General features: G+C 36.4%; 1 protein-coding gene and 1 non-coding gene across 6 annotated transcripts in view; both read left to right on the top strand.

The window, feature by feature from the left end:
- Window positions 1–26,111, top strand: part of Epha6 (EPH receptor A6) — a 922,972-nt gene that overhangs the window by 575,265 nt on the left and 321,596 nt on the right. For all 5 annotated transcript variants that reach the window (XM_031364192.1, XM_031364193.1, XM_031364195.1 and 2 more), the window contains one exon: window positions 22,543–22,705. In XM_031364192.1, coding sequence (XP_031220052.1) covers window positions 22,543–22,705 — 163 coding nt within the window. The remainder of the gene's footprint in view (window positions 1–22,542; window positions 22,706–26,111) is intronic.
- On the top strand, window positions 17,042–17,148 carry LOC116086781. Its single transcript, XR_004117122.1, has one exon. It is a non-coding gene; the product is annotated as a U6 spliceosomal RNA (small nuclear RNA).

Here is a 26,111-nt window from a genome sequence, read left to right as displayed (position 1 = left end):
AAAAAAAAAAAACATTTGGGATCCAAAAAATGATAAGCCTTAGAAATAAAACCAAGGTCCAGAAGGCTGCAAATAAGAGAACATTCCTCTCAGAAGCTTAAATACATACAAAATAAATGATGTATTATTTGTGAGTCCATACAGATGTTGTAACCCGTGTTTACTTAGGCAAGGACAATATAAATATGAAATTCAGTGTAGTAAAATCTCTATGAAAGGGAAGGCACATATAGGATGTAGAAATAACGGAGGTGATGGCATCAATAACCAGAACGGTGTCAATGTTCATCACTCAGTTTTCACAAGTTATAGTTAACATATCTTAAACTAGTGTCCCCCAAAGTGTACTGCAGAGTGAATCATGATAGTAGATACTGCCACTCACCACAGAGTTATGCAATCCAATCTTAGTCAAAACAATGTAATATGTAGCTTTCTATATTAAATTCTGAAAAATCATATAAACCCTGAAGGCTTAGGAAAAAAGCCTGCAACAAGTTGCCTGTTAACTTCACTTGATCTTGTGCTTTCCAAGCCTCTGTGACTTAGGTGACAGATATGAGATGCTCCCTATTTAAGAACTAACTTTCTGGAAAGGGAGGCCCCAGGTGCTGCAGTATTAGGATTCACAATTATTGTTCACCTCAGTGGTCGATTCTCTCTGAGCCCTCAAGGGCCAGAACTAGACCTTTCTATGGAAATACAGGACTTCCCTATGATGTGAACCTTTCTGGAACCTTTTATAAGAGGCCTTTTCTCCCAGCCCAGTATCATTATCTCTCCCTTTATAGGTATCAGAAGTGTACTAAAGGGCTAGGTGCACTGTAGGAGTTGCCCAGGGGGAAGCACTCTCTCAGAGGAGAACAGGAGGGGGATGGGAGAGGAATTGTGTGACAGAGGACCAGGAGTGGTAGTCAGGGATCCAGATGTAAAATGAATAAATAAATAAATGGAAAAAAAATAACCTGGAGTCTGTAAGCAGCTTGTCTATTCACCATCTGTACTCCCTTGGCTTGCTCAGGTATCTCCCGCCACAAAATCTCTAAATTCTCTACTATGGGGCTTTTTTATCCCATGCCCCCCAAACTCCCAACATACATGACTATAAAATAATTTTAAGCAGTTTGTTACAGATACTTTGCAAAAAATGCTCTAGTGAAAACTCAATATATGCTATTTTAACATTAGTTTATTGCTGGTGAAAAAAAGAAATTTAAAAAACATAAATATATATGGCTCCTTTTATTAAAAGAAACATATCATTTATGGTTATCCAGGTCTCTTATTTTCCTCTGACTTTTTTATTTTACTTTCATAATGAATATTAGGAAGAAATAATCTTTCACACTACAGTCAATAACTCTGTATATATTTTACTAAATAACTTTGGTATTCAAATACATTTCTTTCACTTAATGAGCACAGATTTAAAGCAATTGACCTATTGAAGAAAAACATAAAAAATATTGAGTTCTGATTTTATTAATTTTAAAATATTACACACACACATATAAAACTAAAATGCTAAATGCAATATTCTTACCTACAGTGATAAAGTGGTTATATTGATTGGATTGGCATTACTATATTACAACACTTGAGATATCTTAAATTACAAAGAAAAGAAGCTACTTAGATTACAGTTGAAGAAGATACAATCCAAATATAAACAGCCTCCAAGCTTTGGATTTTCGGTGAGAGACATATGTCAGAGAAAATTGCTCAAATTAATACTAAGGAAGGAAGGAGGGAGAATGAAACACAAAGAAACACACACACACACACACACAGAGAGAGAGAGAGAGACAGAGAGACAGAAAGAGAAAGAGAGACAGAGTCAGAGACAGACAGAGAGACAGAGACAGAGAGACAAAGAGGGACTGAGGCCTGTGTGTACATACAGCCCATTTTAATGGCAGGTCTCAATGGCCTAAAAAACTCTGACTATATGCCTAACCACCTGAAGGACCATAACATATTCTACTACTGCTACATAGGTGTTTTATTAAAAGGAGTCTAATCCTTTCTAAAAACTCTGCAGGGATGCTTATATTAACCATAGCCTTAGATTTATCTCAGTATATATACAAAATATTCTCTCTCACACAAATAAGGCATAACAAGAAACACTTTATACATCCTCACTCCTTAATTCAAAAGAAATTTAAATAAGTGAATGAAAGCTGGAGAGGTGGCTCCATGGGTACAGCATTTGCTGTAAAATCATGAGAACTGAGGTCGATCCCAAAACCCACATGGAAAAACAGCCAGCCAATTGTCTTGATGATCATCTATAATTCCAGTATTCAGAAGGTAGGGACAGAAATATTGTTAGACCTTGATTGTTGGACTGCCTAGCCAATCAATAAACTGTAGATTCAGGGACAGATCCTATTCTCAAAATTTAAGGTGGAAAGAGGCTGTTTGGAGAAAGTTAGGGTTTCTATTACTGTGAAGAGACAATATGACCACAATAACTCATATAAAGGAAAACATTTAATTGTGTAAGGCTTACAGTTCAGAGTTTTGGTCCATTATGATCAAGATAGGAATAATGGTGACATAGAGACGGACATGATGCTGGAGCAGTAGCTGAGAGTTCTATATTTAGATCTGTGGGCAGCAGGAGAAGACTATGTGCCATACCAGGTGAAGCTTGAGCATATATGACCTCAAAGCCCACCTCTACAGTGACACATTTCCTGAAACAAGGTCACACCTACTTCAACAAAGGACCAATTAGTGCTATACCCAATAAACCTAGCACTCAAACACATGAGTCTATGGGGCCACACCTATTGAAACCACAACCCTGGCTAAGTAAAACATGAACTGCCATCCTCTGGCTTACACACACTACACACACACACACACACACACACACACACACACACACACACACACACACACATTTTTAAACTTATTGAATATACCATCTATGGAAGAAAATTATTCCACTAAACTTTTAAACCATTCTTTCATTTTTAAAAACATGTCTAGAGGTGATTTAAAGAAAATAGTCGATGGTGGACTTTAAGAAGGACATAAAAAACTCCCTTAAAGAAATACAGAACACAGGTAAACAGGTAGAAGATCTTAAAGAGGAAACAAAAATCCCTTAAAGAATTACAGGAAAACACGATCAAACAGGTGAAGGAAATGAACAAAACCATCCAAGATCTAAAAATGGAAATAGAAACAATAAAGAAATCACAAAGGTAGACAACCCTAGAGTTAGAGAACTTAGGAAAGAGATCAGGAGTTATAGATGCAAGCATCACCAACAGAATACAAGAGATAGAAGAGAGAATCTCACAGAGAGAAGATAGCTTAGAAAACATTGACAGAACAGTCAAAGAAAATGCAAAATGCAAAAAGATCCTAACCCAAAACATCTAGGAAATCCAGGACACAATGAGAAGACCAAACTTAAGGATAATAGGGATAGAAGAGAACGAAGATTCCAAACTTAGAGAGCCAGTAAATATCTTTAACAAAATTATAGAAGAAAACTTCCCTAACCTAAAGAAAGAGATGCCTATGAACATACAAGAAGCCTAGAGAACACCTAATAGATTAGATAAGAAAAGAAATTCCTCCCATCACATAATAATCAAAACACCAAATATATTAAATTAAAAAATATATTAAAAATATAAATAAAAGAATATTAAAAGCAGTAAGGGAAAAGGTCAAGTAACATATAAAGGCAGACCTATCAGAATTACACAAGACTTCTCACCAGAGACTATGAAAGCCAGAAGATGTCATATAGATCCTAAGAGAACATAAATGCCAGCCCAGAGTACTATATCCAGCAAAACTCTCAATTACCATAGATAGAGAAACCAAGATATTCCTTGACAAACTAAATTTACAAAATATCTTTCCACAAATCCAGCCCTACAAAGGATAATACATGGAAAACACCAACACAAGGAGGGAAACTATACCTTAGAAAAAGCAAGTAAGTAATCTTTCAACAAATCCAATAGAAGATAGGCACACAAACATAATAACACCTTTAGCAACAAAAATAACAGGGTGTAACAATCACTTTTCCTTAATATCTCTTAACATAAATGGACTCAATTGCCCAATAAAAAGACATAGAATAACAGACTGGACACGTAAACAGGACCCAGCATTTTGCTGCATACAGGAAATGCAACTCAGTGACAAAGACAGACACTACCTCAGAGTAAAAGGTTGGAATACAATTCTCCAAACAAATGGTCCCAAGAAACAAGCTGGAGTAGCGATTCTAATATCAAATAAAATTGATTTTCAACCAAAAGTTATCAAAAAGGATAAGGAATGACACTTCATACTAGTCAAAGGAAAAATCTACCAAGATGAACTCTTAATTCTGACATCTATGCTCCAAATGCAAGGACACCCACATTCATAAAAGAAACTTTACTAAAGCTCAATGCACACATCATACCCCACAGAATAATAATGGGAGACTTTAATTAACACCCGACTCTCATCAATAGACAGATCATGGAAACAGAAACTCTGCCCTTCAACAGAGGAATGGATACAGAAAATGTGGTACATTTTACACAATGGAGTACTACTCAGCTATTAAAAAATGATGCATTCATGAAACTCATAGGCAAATGGACATAACTAGAAAATATCATCCTGAGTGAGGTAACACAATTGCAAAAGAAAACAAATGGTATGCTGATAAGTGGATATTAGCCCAAAAGCTCCAAATAACCATGATACAATTCACAAACCACATGAAGCTCAATAAGAAGGAAAAGGAAAGTGCAGGTGCTTAGATAATTCTTAGAGAACAAAATACTTACAGGAGCAAATATGGAAATAAAGTATAGAGCAGAGACTAAAGGAAAGGACATCCAGAGACTGACCCCCCTGGGGATTCATCCCATATACAGTTACAAAACCCAGATACTATTGTGGATGCCAAGAAGTTCATGCTGAAAGGAGCCTGATATGGCTGTCTCCTGAGAGGCTCTGCCAGAGTCTTACAAACACAGAGGCGGATGCTAGCAACCAACAATTGGACTGAGCTTGGAGTCCCTAGTAGAGGACTTAGAGAAGGGACTGAAGAAGTTGAAGGGGTTTGCAAGACCATGGGAAGTACAACAATATCAACCAACAAGTCCCCCCCCCCAAGAACTCCCAAGGACTAAACCATCAACAAAGGAGAACACATGGCTCCAGCTTCATATGTAGCAGAGGATGGCCTTGTCATGCACCAATGGAAGGAGAGGTCCTTGGTTCTATGAAGGCTTGATAGATGCCCCTGTATAGGTGAATCGAAGATCAGGAGGTGGGAGTGGGTGGGTGGGTGGAGCAATACCCTCATAGAAGCAAGGGGAAGGAGGATGGGATAGAGTGTTTCCAAGAGGAGGGGAAACTGGGAAAGGGGATAACATTGGAAATGTAAATAAAAAAATCCAATAAAAAAAAAAGAAAATAGACATAGACATTTTTATCAAAGTGAACAACTAGTATATCATATAATATAAAATATCCTGAACTTTTTTTCACTTCTTGGTAAAAGTAGACTTACTGAATTCATAGTTAGAAAATATAAGCGGTAGTTAACATGGCTTTCTAATCAGCACTAAATTGTAGAATTTTCAATAAATAATTAAATAAAAGTAATAATTTCTTTTCAAGTTCTTATAACTAGAAGATACTCCTAGTTTGAATTTTATCTAGAAGCATTAAATGATTCTTTTTATGAATGAGCATATTCATATTAAGAAAACAAAATTCATTACTTTAAAGACAAGGTTTAAATGAACCTGTATTCATAAGGCACCTATATCTAATATTTTCCAAAATCTAGTTGTCTTAATGGTTTCAAAGGTGTCCTTCCTTAGTACTCCTGCATGGGATTGTGAGTTAACAGCCTATTATTATGTACTCCTTACTGAGCTCTTAATAGCTTTACAGCCTTGCAAAGAATACACCTGCTGCTCATAAAAACATTTATGTTGCTAAAGAATTTGGCTGCATTTTAATATCATGTATTTGCAGTGACCTTGTAGAGTGCACAATGCTCTGAAATTTTATGGGGAAGAAAAACGAAAATAAGACAGCTATCCATTTATATGAATACAGTGCAAAATTAGAAGATCACTTGGTTATTGTAAGGATTCTAATACCTTAAAAGTTATTTTTTAATCAATAGTGTTAACCAAGTTGGTAGTTCCCTTACATTATTTGTGTTCATTTAGATTTTTATTCGTTAACTTTTGTTGTCCTAATAATTTACCTATGTCAAAAATCAGTTTTCCTACAGATTTACTTTGTTAAGAAAGTGTTGACTTAAATCCTATCCGAAATTCCAATGTTTCCTTGAGGAAAAAAAAAATAAGAGGTGCAATTAATCTTTTCTACTTAACTCATAGTAAGTCAAAGGTGTATCATCAGAAATATAAAATTTTAGCGAAAGAAGCATTCGGCATTTTTCTAAGGTTGGATGCTGTCTAAATTTGGTTTGGCTAAGTTTCTGTTGGCAAAGGCAAGAGTTCCCAGAACCTGCACTTGATTCTTTTCACACAAGGACATTTAATTATAGCAGTCAAAGCAAACACATGTCCCTGAATTCTTATAATTTTGTGGATGAATACAGCAGGTAAATGAATTAAATATTTCTGTCCTCTCTAACTTACCTATGCCTAAATATTCAGAACTATGACAATTCCTGCTGCACACACCTGAGTCATTTTCTAGTTAGTGAACTACATAGGATGATAGTTTTTACTTTAGTATATTCAATAATTTCATATTTTTAAAGATCACCATGAAGCCAAAATGTTAGCAAATGCTTGTAGTATCAGAACTCTGGAGTTAAGACAGGGAGATTTATGAGTTTGAGGCCAGTTTGAGGTTTCAATGCCAAAGAAAACTTCTGTCTAAAATAAAATAATGAATTTAAAATAACCATTCATAGCTTCCCATTCTTTATTAATAGAGGCCATTTTCCCTACTCCAGTTCAGTGTGGCAGATAAAGGCAGCTGTCAGGCATGCAGTCCTGGGCTCCTGAAATATAGAGTATCCAAGGGTTATCCCATTGAATTCATGAAAGCGGCATTTATAATCATCAAGTGTTCATGCCCACAGGTAAAGGTTATTGACCTGAAATCTTAAATTACCTTTTAAAAATATTCTACCACTACCACCTCAAGCAATCTCTTAGCATTGAACTTATATCTACATAGAGATATAAAAATATGTCCTAAAATAATCATACAAGGGATCAGATACCTGGACATTGGCCAACCTCTCCTAAATTTTGGACAGGGAGTAACAAGATTCAGACTTCTGTGGTTCTCAGAGAACAATGTACTAAGAGATAAATGCAGTCTCATCCACTTACTCGAAATATAGTCCATTATTAAAATTTGTCTTATCCTATACAACAAACGTTTCTTTTACTGGTATGTGATTCTATTAATAATGGCAATGATAATTTGTCTTGCATTTGAACATGATACCATTTAGAATCACTTCATATGTGTCAACATTTGATGTAAGATGCTTGAAATCAAGGATTTATACTCATTCCTTATCAGAATACACATTTACTCAATCATAAAAGGCATGCTTGCTTAAATCACAGAAAGGGAGCTTGTTTTTTGAAATTCTATTACACTACTTTAGTTATAAAGGCCACTACATCTGTGGGCAAACATAGTAGGTTCTGTTGAAAATGGTCACCAAGTTAGTAATCTAAATTTAAGACACTAGTAAGCACATCATCTCATCATATTTGACATGAGTGTCTTCCTACACTACAATGAAGAAAATAATGAAACAGAATAACAAAGAATTTGATTTTGTCCTGTTCCATCCAGTTTGTCTTCAAGGATGAGCATAGACAAACTAAAAGCAACTGTATAGAAGATATAACGGTTAGAAATTTTATTCCTACACATGAGTCTCTTGGTTTTTATGGTTAAACACAAAACAAAGTGGTGTGCGGTATCTTCAGGTAGAAGTCTTTAATGATAGCTACAAATTATATGGAATAGTAGTGGAATATAAACTACTTAAACTTTATAGAGCCAAGTACTTTCAAGATCAGAGGTCCACATATCAAGATTCGGGGTGTAAACAACTTCTATATAGGAAACATATTCAAATGTTTTTCTTTACATTTATGTAATAATAATATTGTATAATAATATATAATATAATAATAAAGAAAAGTGCAATAGGAAATCAAGTGCATTTTGTATATAAAGTTTCTTAGTGACATCTGACTTTTTTAGATTTTGTGATGTAAGAAACTACAAAGGATAATAAATGATAGTAAAAAATTTGAAGTTGAGGTGACAATTAAAATATCAATTGAACCACTAGAAACTTCCAAGTGAGCTTGACAGTTACTGTGAGCACTCCACACCTCAGTCTTGTCTTCTATATAACCTACTTTATAGGGTAGGAGTGAGGATTTTCTATTGGGAATGTGCCTGTGTTCAGCACAGAAAGCAGTATGAAAGTGTTAAAATGAAAACTTGTGCTCTATTTATGCTTTTAATTGATTTGTTTTGACTAATGGTTTGTCATTTCAGACCAAAACATCATCAAGTCTTACAAATAATTCCTGTTCTTAAAATCATTAAGTACTTTTTTGAGCGGGGAGGTGTTCAAGACAGGATTGGTGTGTGTAGTCCTGGCTTTCCTAAAACTTGCTTTGTAGACCAGTCTAGCCTAGAACTTAGACATCCACCTGTCTCGGCCTCACAAATACAGGAATCAAATAAAGGCTTGCACCACAACCAGTCCAGCTGATTAAACTTTTCTAGTCTAACAAAATATCATGAATAAATGTATTGATCAAAAATCTGTATGATCACTGAGCCATGCCACATTAGAATTGTAAAATATGAAACATTGATACATATATATCCTAGTTCTCTACTACTATACAGTAAACCCAAACCTATAAATCCAAAACATGTGGCCTTAAGTTATAATTTATGTTTCTTGAAATGGTGAGTTAGTAATTTGGGATAGGACTTCAGCCTGGATGCTGGAAAATTGTGTAGGATGAGGGTGTGACAAGATGGTTCAAGGAGTAAAGGCATCTGACATCAAGTATGGGGATGACAAGCCTCAGTTCAGTCTCTTGAACGCACACTGTAGAAGGTGAGAATACAACCCTTCAGGCTGGTCTCAGTCTCAGCTGTGGTACTGTATTGCCTTCAATCAGGCATGTTCTCTCTCTCTCTCTCTCTCTCTCTCTCTCTCTCTCTCTCTCTCTCTCTCTCTCTCTCTCTCTCTCTCACACACACACACACACACACACACACACACACGCACACACACACACACATACACAAGTCCACCTGTATGTCCACACTCCATAAACACATGCAAAAGTAAACAATGCGAAAGATTTCTCATGCTTGTATCTCTATATGAGTTTCTGCTTCTTTTTTAATGTTAAGAAGTATGTCACATGACAACATATTTGACTTAGGAAGATGTGATGGCCCGAATAAACAAATCGTACTGTCATTCAGCGGATACTCTTCTATGAAGTATTTCCCATATTCCACTACTACTGTCTAGTATCTGGTGCGCGTTTGCCTGTCTTACCTACTTTAACTCCTCTAGAAATAGCAACCTAGACATTCTTACAACCAGTTCAGTGCTACTGTTCATTTAACTCTCAGAATTGCATTGTTTTTCCACTACTATTTATTTCTATCCTGTCAGCACTAGTATCACAAACAGAACTGTTCTATTTTTAGATATACTATTTCCTCTAGTTTTGCACTTTAAAAAAAATGTACATCCCATGGTTTGGTAGAATTAAAGAAAAGACCACTCCATTTTGCCACATTGTTAGATTAATTTGACTTTAGAAATGTTCCCTTTGACATTTGCTGTGACACTTATCCTTGAGAAAATGGAAATATGCATGTTAATGTTTCTAAAGATGCTTAGTGTATTTTTCTCTATTTGACATGTATTGCTAACTTATGCTAATTTTTATAAAAAATTCCTTTTCTCTGGCTTTTATGTAGCTATTTTACAATCTGACCTCAACTACTACTGTCTGTATGATTTCCTAAACTTTTAACATATTTAATGCAATCCTCAAATATTCTTACAGCAATTAATTTTCTTTTGAAATTTCGTTCACATGAAATCATTTATCTTCAATAGTCTAATATATTTGAATTATTTAAATATTTTATTCTGTGATGTTTCTATTCCTGCTTTGCATATCTTATCACCTTATCTGCACACTTATTCTTATCACCTATATTTCCATTATGAAATGCTAGTAAATAACTCAAATTTTTAAGAATGAATGGCTTCAGCCCTCCACAAGGAATGCAGAAATGCCTCCAATCTTCAACTCAACACAAAGAACTACTATATATAACTCAAGAAAGGTAGGAGAGGCCTGGGCTAGTCTTCCTAGGGAAGAGCATACTAACCGGGTGCCAAGTCCCAAAGATTCAGCCCTGAAAGCATACATACATACATACAAGTAACATTATGCAAACTGATAGGTTGTATTTAGGAATATATGTGTATACACAGGTATATACATATGCATATAATAGTCACTAGTTAAAAAAAAGAAGCCATGAATTTGAAGGAGAGCAGGAAGGACAATATAGATGGCTTTGGAGCAAGGACAGGAAAGAATGGGAGAAATATTGTAATTGTATAATAATCTAAAAATAAATATGTAAAGAGTTAAGTTTAAATTTATGTTTTGTCCATAATATATTGTTAATATTGTAGTAAAGTATTTTTCAGTGAAGAAATATTTTTGTGAAAAAGTATATGTGCAGATTTAAACATTACATTTTATTTAGATGTCTTCATAAATATATGAATACAGGACAGAAGACAAATCAATATCCCATCCCTATGAAAGTTAGGTAACACCAAAATCAGTGGAAAAGTTTAAGTTGAGTAAATATTAAGTTCACATAGAGGGACCCATGGTTCCAGGTGCATATGTAGCAGAAGATGGCCTTATCTGGCATCAATGGGAGGAGAAGCCCTTGGATCTGTGGAGACTCAATGCCCCAGCATAGGGAAATGCTACAGCAGTGAGGCAGGACTGGATGGTTTGTTGGGGGAGCACTCTCATAGAAGCATACAGGAGAGAGGATGGGATAGGGGTTTGTGGATGGGAACCTGGGAAAAGAGATAACATTTGAAAAGTAAATAAATAAAATGACCAATGAATAAATAAAACTAAATAACTGAAAATAATAGTAATAAAGGATAAATATTAAGAACATGTACCATGATGTTTCAAAACATAGTTGAGTTATTTATTTGTTTTGTTTTTTATTTATGTATTCATTCATTCATTCATTCATTCATTCATTTGGAATAGGGTCCCTCATAGCACTGGCTGGCCTGGAACATGCTGTACACCCCAGGCTATTCTTGAACTCATAGATATTTACCTGACCCTGCTTCCAAGTACATGTTGTGCACCAACATGTTGGCATAAAAACTAATTTTTAAGGAAAATCCTTGCTATTTTTCACAATATTCCTAAGAAAACTAATTGGGTACTTGACACCATACCATTGATGCTTTACCACTGTTTTTTTCTGATGCTGTATCTTAATTATAATATTTCTCCTTTCCCTTCCTCACCACATACCCTACTACACACGCCCCCCCATTTTCCTTAGAAGTCATAGCTTCTTTTGTCATCTATCATTATTTTATTATTATATATATTTGTATATACATGAATATTCCTAAATATAACCTGTTGAATTCATGTAATGTTCCTTGTATGTATGTTTTCAAGGCTGCCCATTTGGCACAGAAAAACCAATTGGTGTTCTCCGCCCTAAGGAGGACTGCCTCTCCTGCTCTCAGCTGTGAGGAAATAGGAGTAAATAACATTATTTTATCATGTCTCACTTGAGTTATCATTAGTTGATGATAACCTAATTTTTAGATGGCTATAAGAATAATTTAGTAATAATTTAAGCATTTAAAGGTAGATTATACAGCAATAAAATCATTTCTTCATTCATAGTTGTGTAAAGAGTCATGACATCTGGCTCCACTATGGGCCAAGGCACCCCGTTTGAAGTAGTATAAATGTAAATGCTGTTATAATGACTTGATTTTGACTCACTATGGACAAGTGCTCTTAAAATAAGAAAGCTATATTAGATATCTTCTGGGTTCTATAATAACATATACTTTTATATTTTACTTTTATCACTGCAGCAGGCTTGGGCCCTGGAGATAGGCAAACACAGCCAACTTCATGGATGGACTGGCTTTATTGGTACACTCCTAGTACTAGTATTTTTGTAAAGTCATACTATGATAACTTAACAATAACCCTCATAGAGAAATTTACCACTCATTTTACTTAATTATATATATGATCAATTAATTTTTAATATCTGATTTTAGATCAACAAGTCAGTTCCTATTGTTGAACAACTAGAGGACTAGAAATGCATGTGATTTCATCTTACACGAATCATGATACATATTGGAAGAAATATATGAAAAAAGGACATGGATATGTTTCTTAGTGATTTGTACTCTCCCATTTTGGAACAATGGGGGGGCGGAAATCAAGAGTAGATTGTAGTAAATTATAGCTACAGAACACTAAATGACACTTCTCTAGTATAGCTGGGAAGTGCTTGTGCATTTAAAATAACTATTCTACAGTTTTCTTACTTGTACATATTTACAAATTTTGTCATAGCAAAGAAAGAAAGAAAGAAAGAAAAGATAAAAAGAAAAAAACATTAAAAAGCACTCTACCAACTGCCTACTTACAATTAGCTGACCCCTTTTCCCATTTTCTCTTCAAGTTAGGAACTTGCACAGTTTAAACAATGAGCGAAAAGTAAGCAGGTGGTTGTCGCTGCTGCTGCTGTTATTTGATAGTTACAAAAGCAACTGTGAATTGATACAACAGTCAACATGCAGAATGCAGGCTGAGTTGGATCTCTGAAGCTAAGGAAGGGATGAAACCAGAGAGTAGCAGTATTTTTCTCTGTGGCTCTTGATTATAGAGTCAATCACTCAGAAAACTCTTATACTCCTTTTAGCCTGCTTTTTATTATTATTGTTGTTGTTTTTAAGTTCCAGGAAAGGAAAGAGCGTGTTCCTTGGTTGTTTTTGTTTGGGGGGAGGGGATGATATATTCTTGATTTACATTTCAAATGTTATCCCCTTTCCTGATTTCCCCTCCAGAAACCTTCTCCCTGCCCTAGCATTCCTCTATACTGGGGTATAGAGCTGTCACAGAACCAGGGGCCTCTCCTCCCACTGATGTCCAACAAGGCCATCCTCTGCTACAAATGCAACTGGAGCCATGAGTCCCTCCATGTGTACTCCTTGGTTGGTAGTTTAGTCCCTGGGACCTCGGGGGGATCGGGTTGGTTGATATTGTTGCTCCTCCTATGGGGTTGCAAACCCCTTCAGCTCCTTCAGTCACTTCTCTAACTCTTCCATTGGGGACGCCATGCTCAGTCCAGTGCTTGGCTTCAAGCATCCACTTCTGTATTTGTCAGGCTCTGACAGAGCCTCTCAGGAGACAGCTATATCAGGTTCCTGTCAGCAAGCACTTCTCAGCATCCACAATAGTGTCTGGGTTGGTAACTGTATATGGGATAAATCCCCAGGTGGGGCACTCTCTGGACAGCCTTTCCTTCAGTCTCTGCTCTATACTTTGACTCTGTAAATCCTCCCTTGAGTATTTCGTTCCCCCTTCTAAGAAGGACTGAAGCACCCACACTTTGGTCTTCCTTCTTGAGCTTCATGTGGTCTGTGAATTGTATCTTGGGTATTCTGAGCTTTGAAGCTAATATCCACTTATCAGTGAGTACATACTATGTGTGTTCTTTTGTGACTGTGTTACCTCATTCAGGATGATATTTTCTAGTTCCATCCATTTGCCTAAGAATTTCATGAAGTCATTGTTTTTAATAGCTGTGTAGTTTGCTTTTATCTCTAAGACAGTGAGCCATCTATGTCCCCTTCTTGGGTATATTTAGTACACATGGAACTGCTCAAATATCTACCACCAGGATTTCTAATTTCAGTTACATTACTAAAGAATATGATTCTCATATCATTCTAGAACATTCCAATGAAAGAAAGTTTTACAATATAATATTAATAATAAAACCCACATGTCATAAGCAGAGGCCAGTAATAGAAAAAGAGTTAAGAAGGTCACTTATAAATATGGATTAAAATTTTAGTTAAAGTATCATTAAATACAAAATTTTTACTTAAAAGTATAATACTAACAGGTTAGTTTTATTGTAGGAATAAAATGAGAATTCACTAAACATGTATAGTACATTAAAATGAAAAGCATAAGTCAAGTTAAGGGAAAATAACTCTTTTTATGAGAATAACTGAGTATAAGCAGAAAGGAACAAATGCTGAGGTCCTAGAAAGTGACTAAGTCAGATACAGTCGCATTAGCAACACAATTTACTGTTGTTCCAATAAATGTGAAGCCAAAATTATGTTTTTGTTTTGATCATTATTATATATACATTTCACTCAATATGTTCATTTTGTGGGATAAAAGAAAAATAAAGATTTCTTGGCTGCTACAGTGAAATTTTAAATATTTAAGAATAGGAATCTTGTTGGGTTTTGTCATATTTTGTTAAATAGTTAGAGATTCTGTATCTGATAAGTGGAATAATTTTTATTTCCTACTACACATGTGAACCAAAGGTTGTATTTTAGATCATCTAAGTTAATTCTCTTAATTAATTCTAAAGTTTTCCTAGTTGAATCACTACAAATTTCTCTGTAGGCAGTCCTGACTAGCAAGAATGAAATGATGGTTTCCTGTAGTTCAATGTTAGCAGAAATGCCAACAGAAATGCCATATTCTCCACAAACTATTGGATTTATTCTAGCAAATAACTAGGTTATGATTGAGAAGGCCATTTTCTATATACTCTATTGATTATTTGGGGTAGAATAAATTCGTTCTCTCCAGAGAACTTTAAAGGATGCATAGACTAATGCTTAGGTCTAATCAAAGCAAACTGACACAAGAATAGAAATACACACACCCCTTTGTGACGATTCATATTTCACAGAGATGCTACACCTTCTGATAGTGGTTTCACTCCACTCATTAGGAACAGTGTAACAGTCTTAGAGATGGAGTACACTTGGAGCCTATAGTTCTTCCAGAGTTTTGACATTCTAATTAAATCCAAGAAGAGACTGAGAAGCCAACCAGGATGCTATGTCTAACTATCTTTAGTTATTACTCTATGGCTCCTGAGAAGGTATGTTAACGAGAAGAAGACTGCAGTATCAAAGGATAGATGGGAAAAATCTTAAATTATCTCTCAAATATTATCGATTTTCTTGTTTCAGAAAATTATGATGAAGACTAAAGAGTGGGTGTAAAAAACATCTTGCCAGTTGCAAAGCACTATATAAATCATGTTCCTATGAATACTGACACCTTCATTCCTGTACGTCTGTAGAAAAAAAAAGCATTGTTATTAACTAGTGAATCTAACTAATTTATAATTTATAAACTTTTATTTAAAAGGGTAACGCTGTATTCTTAACAAGTACTAACAGTCTTTAAAAGGAGCATTCACTAAACATTTATAGTACATTAATTTTATTATCTGTAACTGTAGAAAAAAGAATTATTATTAACATCTAGTAAATCTAGCTAATTTATAATTAAAATTTATATTAAAATTTGAAATTAAATGGGTGATATCTCTTAGAAGTCTGACTAGATCCAAAGACATTAAGAGAAAGCAAACCAGCCATCACAATTCTGCCAGTGTTGGTCTCTTGGATTAGAGTAAACCAGAACCCCACAAAGAATGAGTGAGAAATCATTGTGCATTACAGCATCAATGTGCTCACATAGGAGTAAATGGAAGTCTTGCCAAGGAATGTTACAGAAGCAAAGTCAACATCAAATCCAAAGCTTGAACAGTCTAATAACCGAGATCTCTGCACCCTGACTTCCACTGAGCCAGGATGTGTTAAGTCTGACCATAGGGAAATGCAGAGAGAACAAATGAACACTGAAATCCCTCTGTTGTCATTCAGTTTCAGTCTAAATCATATGCTATATCAGTTCTAATAAGTGTTCTTTCAGTTATCATAAAAAGTTCCCACCTTCAGATATAAAGCTACATTAGGTATTTTATGAAGATAGAGGGTCCAAGGTAACAGTAAGATTACATTCTCAATAAAACCTTTGCTATTAGCACCTGTGAAAAGGCAATTTAGACTCTAAACTCCTCCTATGGGAAGGTCTTATAAATAAATGCTGAAACCTTTAGAGAAGTATAAATAAATGTACTGTTTAACCAAGTCCTAATGTGTATACTGAATAACAACACATTCACACTATTCTGAATTTTTATTCTTCACTAATAGGAGACACCATTATTTTATTCTATGAACTGTTACTCTTAACACAATCTTAACGTTCATTGTGATTGTATTTTCCCCAAAATTGGTGCTATTTTCTGGGCTCATCTAAGGAGATGCTGTAAAACTGCTTCCTTCACAACCAACATGAATTACTGTATGACTGCCAGTGCCCTAGGCAATGAACATCCTGTACACTGACCAGAGTTCAATGAGAAATGTCACTGCCAGACTGAGATCAATCCTTAGGTATAGACTGAATAAATTCTATACCTAGAACAGTTTACAAGTAATAACCTTGGATCTGCAACAAAACATATCTTAAAAGTTTTCTTGGGAAATTAGTAAAATTACTTATTGAGTATAGCTAATGTGGTACTTATTATAAAATTACAGAAAGAAGTGGAGAGAGAGTACATATATATTTGAAGCATGTAGTAATAGCTAAGCTTGAAACACTAGTTACAAGACAACACAATTAATACAAAGTAGGTAGAGGGAGGATAATGGCTTGCAGTAAAAGCAGATATTAAATGATGTAGGCAAGATGCAAAATTGAGAGGAAAAATATCTACATGTTACTTTAAACCTCTGGAAATCACAAAAAAAAGTAAAATTAGGAATTTTCTGGTGCTTGCTTCGGCAGCACATATACTAAAATTGGAACGATACAGAGAAGATTAGCATGGCTCCTGCACAAGGATGACATGCAAGTTCGTGAAGCATTCCATATTTTTTTAGAAAAAAAAAAAGAATTTTCTGAGAGGGAGTCACAAAGCTTGTGGTAGTAACCAGCCAATCTCTGACTTGACTTACGGCTCACTCCATGAACTGAAACCCATACCCAACACTGCTTGGGTGACCACAAACCTGAAACTAGATAACCAAGGACCTAGGGAAAAATTAGCAATAAAATGATGTCTAACAGCATTCTGCTACACTCATCCATCATAAGAGAAGCTTCCTCCTGTAGCAGATGAGAACAAATACAGAGAACCACGGCCTGACACTATGCAGGGAATGAGAGCCTTTCAACAGTAAGCCCTAAATGGGATGCCTCAATCAAACCCTCCTCGCAGGGATCAGGAAACCCAGAGGAAGGAAAGTAGATAGAAGATAAGAGTGGGGGGGGGGTGTTGTGGGGGGGACTGGTGGTGATGAAGGACACACAAAAAAATAGGAAGGTCCTCTAAGACACATGATAAATGTATATGTGTATCCACAGAGAGTGAGGCAGTATACACGAGACCTGTGCAGGCCTGCACCTGATGGGGTTCCAGGGCCAAAAGGAGATATGCACACATGCCCCAATCCCTAACCCAGAAGCAATCTCCAATTAATAACTATTTGCGAATGAACACTTGGCTTCCTCCAAGGAAGTCTCACTGAGGAGAAAAGCTTACTCTAAGTGGTAGGCTGCATGCCCAACAGTAGAGGCAAACGGAAAATGAACTCAAAGGAATTTGTGTGGGTTCCTTATCTCACAGTGTCATGACAGGACTTGCATTTTTTTACCTGAGAGGTCATTTGCATGTGTGATGTGGCTTCCACTTTAGTGTTTTTATGAGATTCCCAAGTGTGGGAGAAGTGGGTCTCTGCATCTGTATTCATTTCTTAGGCCTTCTCCCGACTCTTTTCCTTCTATTTGTATGTTTTATCCAATTCCAATGTGTTAGTATTTGCTTTATCTTCTTTTATTTTGTTTTATTATATTATGTTTTATTATTACCTCTTAGAAGCATGATGCTTTCTAATGAAAGCCAGAAAGGGCATAGATCCCAGTGAGAGAGATGTTGGGGAGGAACTGAGTGGAATAGAGGGAGGTGAAGCTATGATCAGGATACATCTTATGAGGAAAAAATAAAACTGTTCACAATAAAAGAGAGGAAAGAGGAACAAATGACCATAACTTGAAAAAGAATGATCAGGAAATTTTACTACAGAGAAAAGATGAAAAAATATAATTTTAGGAACAGTGAAATAAAGGTCTGGGGAAAGAATATGCCTAGTCTTATAGTGACTTGAGGTGTCAGGGTAGGTTGGCACCTGGGAAAGGCCTCCCCCTTCTCAGGGGAGAAGGGTAGGGTTGAGGCTGTGTTTGTGGAGACTGGGGGTGGGGGGCAAGCTGTGATCAGGATATAAAGTGAGTAAGTAAATTTATCAATAGAAAAATAAAGTTATATAGCCTAAGGAAAAAATAAACAAATAAATTTTTCAGCAAAGTTAGCATTCTTGTCATAATCTAGCAGTTCTAATTCACAATGATGCACTCCAGAAAAGCACCTGCAAATGATGCATTCAAAGATATTTCCAATTCCTCTTGCTGAGACAAGCAAGGGATTGAGCTCATGTAATGTATGGTCTCTACTTCATGACAGCTGCTTACATTTGGAACAGGTCAGCAAAAGAACAATTAGCCAATGTTCTAAAATATTAGTAATGTACTATGCTTGTAGGAGATGAACGCTGACTTCAGTTCTCAGGAGTTTTACCAAGAGCTCTTCCTCTTCCATGAGCTCTCTTCTGTGATAAGCTAGTAAATGACAAGATGTGAGAATGGAGAGCTACTGTGTAGCTGGAAGGCGTTAAGTGCTTTTAGCCACACTTCCTGCCTGGCAATGTTTGTATTAGGGATATAACTACCATTGTGTGCACATCAGACACCGAAAATCTAAAAGCTGCCTGCTGCAGGTATCCTTGACTCTGTAACTTACTACATAGGAAATTACTGTTTAGCTATGTTTTGGTGAAGCAACAAAGACAGTGTATAATTGTTTGGCAGCATTTAAGAGTAAACTTTCCATTCTATACCATCTGTTTCAGAGAATAAGACTGAGTTATTTTTATCTGCTTTCAAATTCTTTCCATACTCATCATTGTATATGGTAAGACAGCATTGAAGACACAATATAACTTCTCTATTACAGGAAATTACACCAAATGTAGAATAATTTTTCCTGCACAGGAGATTGAAAAAGTCAATAAACTGAAAATTTCTACTTCAAACAATAAGGTTGACAAGTATATTTCTATTTCTCTATGCTATGTACTTTTGATTAAAAATATCGTGACATAAGCTGATTCCTGCTTTCAATTCATAGCAGATGATTATAGTTATCAATAGTTTATAGACATGGTTTTGTTTCCTTGACACTTATGCTAGATGCATAGATTTCTATTTACTTTCTACTCTTAAAATTGCAAATATATTTGCAATACATATATTCCCAATTTTGTATTTTGTTTATTACTTTTAATACTGCTAAACTTTAGTCATTTTTGTAATTAAAAGTAGAAAGAACACTCCCACTGAAATATATATAATATATATGCACACTTACATATATAAGCATATATATACAGATACTGATATGTGTGTGTGTGTATAGTAAAGTTTAGACACCATATAGTGTGTAAGGTTATGAAAAATAAAGCCATAATGTTTAATTGCAAGTCTTTTGAGGCCTCCAACACATATACAGCAGAGGACTACTATGTTTAGACTCAGAGAAGATGCATCTAACCCTTGAGAGACTTGGGGCCCCAGGGAGTCAGGAGGTCTGGTGGGGTGGAGGGGTGGAGGGTGGGGAACAGGGACACCCTCTTGGAGACAGAGGGGAGGTGTGGGATGTGGAACAGTCAGAGGGTAGACCTGGATGGGGATAAAGTCTGAGCTGTAAAAAAATTAAAGAGTAAAGAAAAAAACGAGAAAAGAACTTCTTTTTCCGAAGCAGAATAAGGGAATTCATTGTCACAATTTTAAACCTTAAGTCAGGACCCTCAAGTGCAGGGAACTTGACACATATGTAGAACTGTGAATTTTTATAATCTTTTCTTAGTCTACAAAGTCTCTCAAAAAACAGCAGTTTCCAGGCCAACCATAAATGAGATCCTGACAATACAGGCAGGATTAAGCATCAAATAAATCATTCAACTAGAGACCCTGAAAGGCTTACTCCTCCCCTTGACAGGATTTTTACATTTAGACTTAAAAGAAATCACTTCAGAACCTGTTGACCTAGGCCAATCTTTGCAGTGAGAAAAGTTCTTTGTAAAAATATAGATTCACACTTCTTTTTCTAACATTTTTAGGTTTTTTTTTCAATTTTGGAGTATTCACATAAATGAGCCATAATGTTTAATGGCGAGTCTTTCTGAGGCCACCAACACATATACAGCAGATAACTGCCGGGTCTGGACTTTTTTAGTTAGAGAAGATGCACCTAACTCTCAAGAGACTTGGGGCCCCAGAGATTGGGGAGGTATGGTCAAGGGGGTGACCTAGTCTAAGGTGATACCTGTCTAAGCCCCAAATTCATTTACATTTCTTCTATGCATATCTGAAGGTAACTTTATGCAATAGTTTCAGTGGGCCAGCATCCTGACTATGGCATACCATATGAGTATAATGTGAACCTGCCCACATAAAGTCCTGAAGAGTTCAGCTTATGGAGCATTTCAGAGTGAAGACTTTTAGAGTAGAGAAGTTTGTATTTTACAATTTCTTTTGGATATCTAATTGAACTATGAGTTCTAAAGAGGAAAACTTTATAACCCCAAACAATAAAAGTTTAGTTCATCCCCCACCACGGTGGTCTTATGAACAGTCCCTTACGAAGACACGTAAAATAAACAATTCGGTTCTGATGGAATGAGCAAGAGCAGCCACATAAAGGACCAGGACTCACCAGGTCACTTTGATAGCTAAAGTAACCCAAAGTAGTGCAGTGATGTAGTTAAACATAAAACCAGGAAACAGCAGCAGGCATTCCTCCAGGCCAGTCCATGATTTCATAGATGTCATGTCTTTCCTACGTTTTGTTGTCATTGCTGTTCTAAGAGTACATTTTGAAGCCCATTTCTTTTTTTTTATTAATTTATTTTTTACACTCCATATTTTATTCCACCCCACCCCCACATCCACCCTCCAACTGTTCCACATCCCATACCTCCTCCCCATCCACCTGTCTCCAATTGGATGTCTCCCACCCCACATGACCTGTAAATTGCCTGGGGCCTCCAGTCTCTTGAGGGTTAGGTACATCATCTCTGAATGAACACAAAACCGGCAGTCCTCTACTGTATGTGTTGGGGGCCTCATATCAGCTGGTATATGCTGCCTGTTTGGTGGTCCAGTGTTTGAGAGAACTTGGGATCCAGATTAATTGAGACTGCTGGTCCTCCTACAGGATCGCCCTTCTCTTCAGCTTCTTTCAGTCTTCCCTAGTTCAACTACAGGAGTCAGATGCTTCTGTCCATTGGTTGGGTACAAATATCTGCATCTGATTCTTTCAGCTTCTTGTTGGGTCTTTTGGAGGACAGTCATGATAGGTCCCTTTTTGTGACCACTCCATAGCCTCAGTAATAGAGTCAGGCCTTGAGACCTCCCCTTGATGTGAGGGATGTGGTTGCTATCCAACAATAACAACTCTGACCCATAATTGTTCCTGTCTGAAAGAATTACAGGGTTGGAAATGGAGAGGAGTGTGAGGAAAAGAAGGTCCAGCGACAGGCCCAAAGCGGGATCCAGCTCAAGGAGAGGTCCCAATGCCTGAAGCCCATTTCAATCACTATGTATGTTGCACATGTCTAAAAGTTGAATCTAACATCTCATGTGAAAAAAATCTCATCATTTTATTTATTAAAGTTCACATATTAATGATAACTTCTGAGAAATCAAAGTTATAAATAGAAGCAATTAATTGCTACCTAGAGATTTCAAACTATTTTTTTTCCTCTTACCCACAGGTCTACCCACAGATATATATAGCCCTGGCCATTTAGCATTCACTACCATTGGGTAGAAATATTGTGTAATAAAATCATGATTCCCAGCACTAATACTAATGTGTCTAATCCAGTATGTCCATTTTGATGAAGACAAAGGTGCTATTCTGTTGAAATATGTTCACACCCCAGTTAGAGTCAAAGTCCAGTTTAAATCACCAATGTCCAAGTATAGTTAAATAAAACTAACCATTCGATTGATAATTTCCCAAATCAGACACATCATATATACAGACGTGCTAACCTGTGGAAACCCATGTTCATACCAGTTTTCCTGGGGGCCGTCTCTAGGAAACAGTAGGTTCGCACTGCCTCATTTCTTTTCTCCTGTTTTCTGTCCCCAGGAGCATGAGCAGCTCACCTATTCCTCCACGAGGTCCAAGGCCCCAAGTGTCATCATCACAGGCCTCAAGCCTGCTACCACGTACATATTTCATATCCGAGTGAGGACTGCGACAGGATACAGTGGCTACAGTCAGAAGTTTGAATTTGAAACAGGAGATGAAAGTAAGTTCCACTCAAAGATGTGCTGCTAAAGTAAAATGCTCATTTAGGACTGTTCCAGTTGATCTGATATTATAAAGCCAGGTGGTCCAATTTCTAATAGCCCTTCCAAATAGGGTATGTTCCTATAAATACCCACACAGTCATTCGAGTTCCTATTTTCATGCTAATCAATAAATACCTCCTGAAATGCCTTGCTCTCAAACAGTTATAACATGTCAAAAATATGTCCCATTATACAGAATTTATCACTCATGCAATTACACAGCATTTTTTTGTTTTTTAATTAGATATTTTCTTTATTTACATGTCATATGCTTTCTCCTTTCCCAGCTTCCCCTCAAAACAAACAAACAAAAAAAACAACAAGAACAAACCCCTGTTTTCTCCTCCCTCCCCCTGCTTGCCACTCCACCCTCTCCCACTTACTGGCCCTGGCATTCCCCTCTGATTGTTCACCAATCCTGGCATCAAAAAAACAACAGTAATGAAAACTGGAAAAAGATAAAGCTACAATCAAATGATTTTAGCACTCAGTTCAAAATACGGATGTTTGGCTTGTTGCCTCAGATCAATATAAACAGTGTCCAGGAAACATGTTCTACCAATATGTACTTTACAAGATTAAATATAGATACATGGGCTTTATGATAAACTCACATTATTTCCACCACTAAGCATACTGAAAACCAAAACCAGAGATAGACTGATGTATAACATGCATATTAAAATCTATTAGTTATAAACCCAGATATACCATTCAATGCAAAGATCCATTATTCTTTAGTCTTTTTAGGGTACTAGACATTGTCATCCATGTCTAGGCACTCAAGAAGATTTGCCTGAGGTACCAGCATTTCTCATACTATTCTGTAATGTCTGGTTTCCAGTAGTCCTACTTCACTCTGCCTTCCCTAGGAGCCTTTCTGACCCCTCTATTCAGAATCAGAGGCATTCATATCATCTTTGGTACATGCAAAAAGTCCAATTTTTTTTTATTTTTCTTTTTAGATATTTTCTTTATTTACATTTCAAATGTTATCCCCTTTCCTGGTTTCCCCTCTGAAAAATCCTCATCCCATGCCTTCTCCCCTTGCTTCTGTGAGGGTCTTCCCCCTCCACACCCTTGCATTCCACTTCACTGGGGTATCGAGCCTTCACAGGACCAAGAGCCTCTCCTCCCAATGATGTCTGACGAGGCTATCCTCTACTACATATTCAGCTGGAACCATGAGTCAGTCGCTCTTTGTATAATCTTTGGTTTGTGTTTTAGTCCCTGGGAACTCTGGGTGGGGAGGGGAGGCAGCGCCTGATTAATTGATATTATTGTTTCTCCTATGGGGCTACAAACCCCTTCAGCTCTTTCAGTCCTTTCTCTAACTCTTCCATTGGGGACCCCATGATCAGTCCAATGGTTGGCTGCGAGCATCCACCTCTGTATATGTCAGGTTCTGACAGAGCCTCTCAGGAGACAACTATATCAGACTCCAGTCATCAAGCACTTATTGGCATCCACAATAGTGTCTGGGTTTGATGACTATATGTGGGATGGATCCCCAGGTGGGGTAGTCTCTGGATGGACTTTCCTTCAGTCTCTGCTCCACACTTTGTCTCTGTAAATCCTCCCATGGGTATTTTATTCCCCCTTCTAAAAAGGACCAAAGTATCCACAGTTAGGTCTTCCTTCTTCTTGAGCTTCATGTGGTCTGTGAATCATATCTTGAGCACTCCGAACTTTGGGGCTAATACCCACTTATCAGTGAGTGCATACCATGTTTGTTCTTTTGTGATTGAGTTAACTCACTCAGGATGATATTTTCTAGTTCCATCCATTTGCCTAAGAATTTCATGAAGTCACTCTTTGCTGGTAGGATTTGCTGAAGGAAGCAGAGCAGAAGGATCATGAGCTCGAGGCCAGCAAGGGCTACAGTCCAATATTTTTAATTCAAATTTACATGTTCTGACAAGCTCTCTAAATGGTAAATCATAAGTACACAAATAGCCATAGCTCTTCAATTTTCTCTTGTATCATTTGGCGCCTCACACAGAGCATGTGTTTTAGGTACTCTACACATTGTTTTGGGGCACACATACTTTGCCAATGCCTGACAAGTGGTTAGGGGAAAATGGTCAATAGGATATAGCAGGGACACTTCTTTGAATAATTTTACACTGATTTCATTGTGCCACTGTACTTGGTGATAGATAAAATATATTCTTAATAATTTTAATGACTATCACAATATTTAAATACCTACATCCTAAGTATTCTTTTTATTGTTTAATTTGATCTTTCTCTTAAAATCCTTCTCCTTCTACACTGGAGTTTATATTTGGTCATATAGGGCTGGAGAGATGGCTCAGCCATTAAAGGCTAGGCTCACAACCAAAAATATATTTGGTCATATAACAGAATGTTACATATTCTTAAGCCACTAAATACTGAAGGTTTTGAATTATGGCTAGCGTAACACCAGGCATGTGCATAATTCTACACTAAACATTTTATACAAATTATTTCCTTTAATTCTAGCAGCAGCATGCCTTTTTTAGAAACATAATTAGCTGCATTCATAATTGTATAGTAGGCAGTGAAGGTAACAGATGAACGCTCTAGAACTGGCTAACAATGGCAGCAGAAGACAGTGTACGTTGTGTTCCGAGTACAAAAGTGACTTTGATTAGACCCTGAAAAGACAAAGATTCTGAGAAGAATCCAGAAGATGTTTGTCTAAACCTGGAGTTTGAGTACATGAAATGGTTTCTAGTCAATTTACAGCAAAAAGAAAAAAATCATTTAAAGGCTCATTTTTTAGTGTACTAGCTCAAAATGGCATTTTAAAGCATGTTGTTTATGCCCAGAAGAGAATTCAGTGAACAACGTCCTGGTAGGATGGGTGCACGTTTGCCATAATTTAATAATATGATGATATGCATCCCAGTTGATAGCATCTGTCTCTGCCTCTTCATATTCTCCTAGCTCATGTGTAAATTTTTATAGCTTTAGTTTCTCAAGTAGGATATGAACTATTATGATGTCAAGTTTATTACTAAGTTCTCCCTTGTGTCTTCCATTTAATTAACTAACTTTATAATACACTCATAGAGAATGGGTAGGGGGTAGGGGGATTAGCCTCTCTCATTTAATGGCCTGTTTCAAATTTTTTAAAGCAAGCAGAATAGTTTACTCTAGCTATATCTATTTTACTTTAGTCAGGCTATAGTTTAATAATGAAGACAATAAAATAAAGAATAGATTAATTCTATTTCAAAATTATAATGATGCTATTAACAGTTATTAACAATTACTAAATACTATCCTCTAAATGATAGTAATAGCCAAAGACTAGTCATAGTAATAGCTTTTGTTCTTCAAGGTCAGTTCCTTCAAATATACATATATATATAT

Source organism: Mastomys coucha, unplaced genomic scaffold, assembly GCF_008632895.1.
Source record: "Mastomys coucha isolate ucsf_1 unplaced genomic scaffold, UCSF_Mcou_1 pScaffold12, whole genome shotgun sequence".
Classification (NCBI taxonomy): domain Eukaryota; kingdom Metazoa; phylum Chordata; class Mammalia; order Rodentia; family Muridae; genus Mastomys; species Mastomys coucha.
Note: the sequence above shows the minus strand (reverse complement) of the source record. Positions and strands in the feature narration are given on the sequence as shown.